The sequence below is a fragment of the Leptonychotes weddellii genome, chromosome 1 (assembly GCF_054177405.1).
Source record: "Leptonychotes weddellii isolate Sample4059 chromosome 1, ASM5417740v2, whole genome shotgun sequence".
Taxonomy (NCBI): Eukaryota; Metazoa; Chordata; class Mammalia; order Carnivora; family Phocidae; genus Leptonychotes; species Leptonychotes weddellii.
This window is the reverse complement of record NC_138369.1, coordinates 14,811,139-14,817,111: the sequence shown is the minus strand read 5'-3', so window position 1 is coordinate 14,817,111 and position 5,973 is coordinate 14,811,139. Positions and strand designations below refer to the sequence as shown.

Sequence of the window (5,973 nt, the reverse complement as noted above, 5' to 3'; positions counted from 1 at the left end):
GTGTGTGCACGCGCGCTCTCTCTCTGTCAAATAAATAAAACCTTTTTTAAAAAATGAAAGAATCACAAAATAGGACTTACCTTATTATGTGCAATGCAATGATATTTACTCTTTTTTCCTATTTGATTAAAACAAACTACTAGGGGCGCCTGGGTGGCTCAGTTGTTAAGCGTCTGCCTTCGGCTCAGGTCATGATCCCGGGGTCCTGGGATCGAGCCCCGCATCGGGCTCCCTGCTCCGCGGGAAGCCTGCTTCTCCCTCTCCCACTCCCCCTGCTTGTGTTCCCTCTCTCGCTGTGTCTCTCTCTGTCAAAATAAATAAATAAAATCTTTTAAAAAATAAAAAAATAAAATAAAACAAACTACTAGTTACCGCTTACTAATTGTATTATACACCCACACAGTAGAGGTCTGCTCCATGTCTCTCGTCTCCATTTTACAAACCAGAAAACCGGAACCCAGAGGGAGCCAGGGACTTGGAGATTTTCTCCAAGCAATTGAGTAGCTGAACTGGGACTAGAATCTGGCTCCACCTCACTACAGGGTAAATCAGTTGTCTCCCTAACTCCACCTCATATTTGGCAGTTTCTTCTGTCATCAGCTTGTCTCAGGCGAGGATTAGCCTTATTTTTCTTGCCTCTCTACCCAAGGTAATGATGATTCTCCAGGGAGCAATGTCCTGCGGACTGCCAGAGTCAGGTGCTGGGGGGAGGGTGGCAAGGTACCACATCATACCCAGCAGCTAATGAATACACTGAGGACCTGGGAGGAGGAGATGAAGACATACACCTGGCCTTTTGGCCTCCAGCCACACCCATACACCCCATACTCTAGAGAGTTGCCATGAAGGACCAGTTTTTGTTGTAGATTTTTTATTAGGGTAGGGATGGGTAAGAGAGATACCTGGAGAGAGAGATTTTTCTACTTAATTGAATACACTTAAGGAATTTTGAACAGAGTTGGAAAGGGATTCACATTGGTGTTACCATTACTCTGACGACTAAAGCAGTTTATACTTTAAGGAAAGGTTTGGATTGTGTTTCTAAAGCCTGGACCATGAGGAGCGTCTTGTACATTGACAAGTAATTATGGTACCTCGTTTGTTTTTGGGTACTGGGAGACCGACCGAGTCAGTACAGTAGCTTTTCTTTGGTATTGCTCTTACTCCAGAGGTCTTCTCAGTGGATTAGTATGAACTAGTCTGTGCAGACTCTAAGGAAGGTCTGGTGTGGCCAAGTATCTCAGAGCTCCACCTTCTGGAGAGAGTCTGGAATGGCTGGAATGTACTCATCCTTGGAGCTTAGAAACCTCAGCACATGCCCTCCTGAGGGCTTCTGTGATGATGAGAAGGTGGTGCCAGGAGAGAAATCAGGACCTTTGGTTTTCGTCTCTGTGCATATAGGAAAGCTTATTGATTCCTAATCCTCGAGTCCAGTTGGGGCCCAGAGTCGGATCTCTCTAAAAAGAGATTAACAACCTGTTTAAACTTTTTAAGAGAGGCTGCGTTATAAATAGAAAATATACGTGGTGAAGGCACCCTCACACCAGGCTAAATGTCCCATGTACATGGGAGGAATGCTGTATCAGGGCACTAGTTTCAAAGACCCTGGGACCTAGAGGTGGTCCTGTGAGGACATCCAACAGTTTGAGGTTCATTTGGGAGCTGTGGCTTGTTGTCCCTGGCCCTGGATGAGTTTCCTCACCTCCCCAAATCAGTGTCATTGTTTGCAACAGAGAGGAGAATAGTGTCTTCTTCACGGAAAGTATCCCACGGACCAAATGAGGTAAGTTTCTGTAATGAGCCTAGCCTGTAATGGGTGCTTGACTCGCCTTAGAGGACAGTGGGCACATCTTCAGCAGACCTATTCTCATCACCAGCATGTCAGTTGGGGTAATGGGAACTGGAAGAGTTCTCATTAAGAACCCTACAGATAATGGAATGTCCCATGGCCTGTAAGTAGTGCTAGTAGCAACTGTGTAGTCTGTAAACTACAGGCAGAAAACAGAACTAGCTTGACATGCCTTGAAGTGGTTAACGGCTGCATAGAGGTTGCTTTGCTGAGATCTGGGGTGTTTAGGGATGCAAAGTCAGGTCTAAGGCCCTGAACCTCAGAGTGGATGAGGGAGCCCTGATTACCCCAGGAGCACAGCTTTGGTTTAAAGGTGTGCCCCAGCTTTTGGAGATCAGGATGGAATTGATAAAAATAGTCAGTGACCTAGAACACCACGTATCTTTTTAAATGGAGTTAGCCAGCCTTGATCAGTTGTTTTTAGATACAGACGTTAATCATTAAAGCTAGGCCCAAGCTCCACTGCTAGTAAGGTTAATGGGGCTTGTCTTTGGCCTTGGGGTTGGAAGGAGGGGAGTGGACACCCTGGGGGAGTAAATCTTACCAGATGGTGAGTAAGCAGGTTTTCCCTTTAACTGCATTTTATAAAAATATAATTAACGACTAAGAACCCTAATGTAATCTAGGATGATGAGGCAGTGTAGGTTCAACATCATTTCTAACAAACGTATCACTCTGATGGGAGATATTGATAACCGGAAGGCAATGGCATGTGTGGGGGCAGGTAGTTATGTGGGCAGTTATCTTCCTCTCATTTTTGCTCTGAACCTAAAACTACTCTAAAAAAATAAAGTATTAAAAATATGTATGTATGGGGACGCCTTGGTGGCTCAGTCGGTTAAGCGGCTGCCTTCGCTCAGGTCGTGGTCCCGGGGTCCTGGGATGGAGCCCTCGGATGGAGCCCTGGTGCGGGCTCCCTGCTAAGCGGGAAAGCTGCTTCTCCCTCCGCCCCTCCCCCGGCTCATGCGCGCGAGCGCGCCCTCGCTCTCTCAAATAAAATCTTTAAAAAAATGTATGAAGTTAATCTTACTAGAAGATGGTAAGATTTAAACTGAATTATTTGGTTTGAAATGGGCCTTTACCTTACCGTGGCTTTGCATTTTTCCCGCCTAGTGGAGGGCACGGGTAATTTGGGGACGCCTGGGGCCAGTCCCTGCGTGTCGGAATCTGGCCTCGCCCCGCGGTATCTCCGGCTGTTTGTTTCTGCGGGAGGAGGCGGAGCCGGGGTGGGCGGCGTGGGCGGGGTCCTGCCTGAGGTCCGGCTGTTTGTCTTTCTGCTGAAGTGCTCTCGGCTCTAAGGCGGTTCCCAGGACGCTTCCAATGCCAGTGTCTCTCTTTGCTTCCGGCAGAGCGCCCTGGCCCGCGCGACCGAGGACTTGAGGCCAGACAGACGGACGCACGGACAGACGACAGACGGAGGACGCGCTGGCCGCTGGACCCCGCTGCCTCCCCCTTCTCCCTGCCGCCTGCGCCTGGAGGATGAGCCCAGCCTTCAGGGCCATGGACGTAGAGCCCCGCACCAAGGGCGTCCTGCTGGAGCCCTTTGTCCACCAGGTCGGGGGGCACTCATGCGTGCTCCGCTTCAACGAGACGACTTTATGCAAGCCCCTGGTTCCGAGGGAGCACCAGTTCTACGAGACCCTCCCAGCCGAGATGCGCAAATTCACTCCCCAGTACAAAGGTGAGCCCCCGCTGCCATAGGGGTCCCCATCGCCTGGCGAGGAGATGCGAGGCGGCGCAGCCGTGGAAGGCCCGGGCAGCCATCCCGGGAGCCCTCACCCCTCCCCTCACTCTTGTGTTTTCCCTCCTCCTCCTCTTGGCCCTGAGCCCAGCGCCTCACACCCTCAGTTTGCAAGCCCTGGTAAGATTGCTCAATTGTTTTGTTTTGTGGATTTGTTTTGAGTTTATTTTTGGTGGAAGTGTAGTTGTGTTTTATGTTCAGGTGTCTCTTGATCACAGTAACCCATAGCCCCCATGGGGGAGCAGCGGGGGAAGACTTTGGGAGGATTTTACCCAGAATCCTTGCAGCCTGCTTTTTGTCCTCCAGGAAACCAGAAGCCCTGGTGATTAGGTAGGCTGGGAGCAGGGTTGAGTCAGATGGAATGCAGGAGTGGGAGGCCTGTGCTGATTAGCTGAAGCCCTTTGCTATTACGGAATGTCCCCGAAATTGCAATGTTATGGCAACCCTTTGATTCACATATGGTGACTCTCTCTTTTTATAATGCATTTTTGGGGGTGACATCAGCAGCCACCAGCATGGTGTGGTCTTTCCTGGGGTGGGGGGATATTTTGTAAATCAAAGAATCCATTAAAAGAAAGAAATTAAATATACATTGCCTGGTTATACAAAAGACTCTTGAACAACTTAGGTTCTTCTGGGACTGTTGAAACATGCTCTTTGAAGACAGAATGTACTGGGCGCCTCTCTCTGTACTCTGAATATGCATGTGTGTTATGGTGGGGAGGTGGGGGAGTTGAGGGCCCTCACTTGGTCCTTCTCTGTTGTTTTTTCCAGGACAAAGCCAAAGGCCCCTTGTTAGCTGGCCGCCCCTGCCCCCTTTTTCCCCCTGGTTCTTTCCCCATGGCCACAGGGAAGTGTGGTCCCCTGAATTCCCCACCCCAGCTCCTCTGCTCCTCTGCGCCCAGAGCCAGGGATCACCTCAGAAGTGTCATCTCTCTCTGAGCACGCATTCCCCTGCAGCGAGCAAGCGAGCGAGCGGGCGGGCAGCAAGGACTGAGCAAATTGAGTGATCCCGGGCCAGAGAGGCCTGGGAGGAAAGGTGTTCAGCCAGTCGGTTGTAAGGCGCTCGTCGGCACCTGCTGAAACGCTCCCACCTGGCAGCCCCCTCCTCAAAGACTGTCTAATTACACTTGGCAGGTTCTAGAGACTCAAGGGGGAGAGCTGCTTTCAAGGCCACCACGCGTCTGTGCTCCCGGCCCGACCCTATTTGCCTTGTGTTCATTTTGTTCTTTTGTGACTGCAAAGACCAATAAAGTAACATGTTTGAGGACAAAAGGCTTGGGGTGCCCACCCGTGTGGGGGTGCTGCAAGAAGCCTTTGCTAGGGTGTCTGTTGTGCTGTGTGGTTTGTTTTGTTTACTCCTTTATTTTGTTTTGTTTGCCCAGTCTTCCCTACCCTTGGATGCTTCGTACCCCTCAGGGCAAACCTTTGTTCCCCCTGTGTTCAGGCTCTGCTTTAAAGCAAACCTCAGGCCTTCAGAGTTTCTGTTTAGGGCATCAAAAAATCCCACAAGATATAAAGAGCAAATGTTTTTACGTCTCTCTTAGGATTAGAAGAATTACATAAAACTTAATAAACATTTTCAATGATGGAAAAATGTGTCTTGTAATTCTTTGGCTCTTGCCTTGTTGAGTGCATCAGAGAGGAAGACTCTCGGCCATGTTTGCTCCCTAATCGCTTGTCTTGTATGGTGTCATCTTTTCTAGCTGTTTTGATATTTGTTAGGTTTGCAGATGAGTTTGGGGCCTCTGGCAACATAGAGACTAAGGAACAGGGTAAGAAAAAAACAAATGTTACAATCATGTTATTTATAACACATCTTCTGTGGAATTAAAAGTTCTCTCTGCTCCTCACCCCCCTTTCAGGTGTGGTGTCTGTACGCTTTGAAGAAGATGAAGACAGGAACTTATGTTTAATAGCATATCCATTAAAGGGGGACCACGGAACTGTGGACAGTGTAGACAATTCAGACTGTGAACCAAAAAGTAAGCTCCTGAGGTGGACAAACAAAAAACATCATGTCCTAGAAACAGAAAAGAGCCCCAAGGACTGGGTGAGGCAGCACAGGAAAGAGGAGAAGATGAAGAGGTAGGTATAAACTGAGCGGGGGGTGGGCACTCTGTACTCTGTGGAAGGGGAGGTGTCAGGGGATCGTAGTTACAGCCCAGGTCCCTGGAGCTAGGGACTCAAATGATGGACTTAGTAGGTGTCTTGTCACTCAGTGGCCAGTTCCCAGGTGGCAGCTTCTCTTTAATGATTCTGGGTTACACTTTTGAAGTTTGTGTTAAATATTAGCATTTTAAGATGAGTATTTTTGAAATAGAAAATAGAAAAGACATAGTAGATGTTTTCTTAATGTATTATATGTGAAGCTAAAAGGCAA

At 48.8% G+C, this 5,973-nt stretch overlaps 1 protein-coding gene and 1 long non-coding RNA gene across 2 annotated transcripts in view; both read left to right on the top strand.

The window, feature by feature from the left end:
- The first annotated feature begins 1,760 nt into the window (after positions 1 to 1,760).
- Positions 1,761 to 5,973, top strand: part of IP6K2 (inositol hexakisphosphate kinase 2) — a 7,015-nt gene continuing 2,802 nt past the window's right edge. The window contains 3 exon segments of the mRNA XM_081817180.1: positions 1,761 to 1,783; positions 3,199 to 3,530; positions 5,456 to 5,811. Coding sequence (XP_081673306.1) covers positions 3,329 to 3,530; positions 5,456 to 5,811 — 558 coding nt within the window. The 5' untranslated portion in view covers positions 1,761 to 1,783; positions 3,199 to 3,328.
- LOC145721098 (uncharacterized) lies at positions 3,547 to 4,461 on the top strand. The gene is made up of 2 exons (XR_014144564.1): positions 3,547 to 3,710; positions 4,365 to 4,461. It is a non-coding gene; the product is annotated as an uncharacterized LOC145721098 (long non-coding RNA).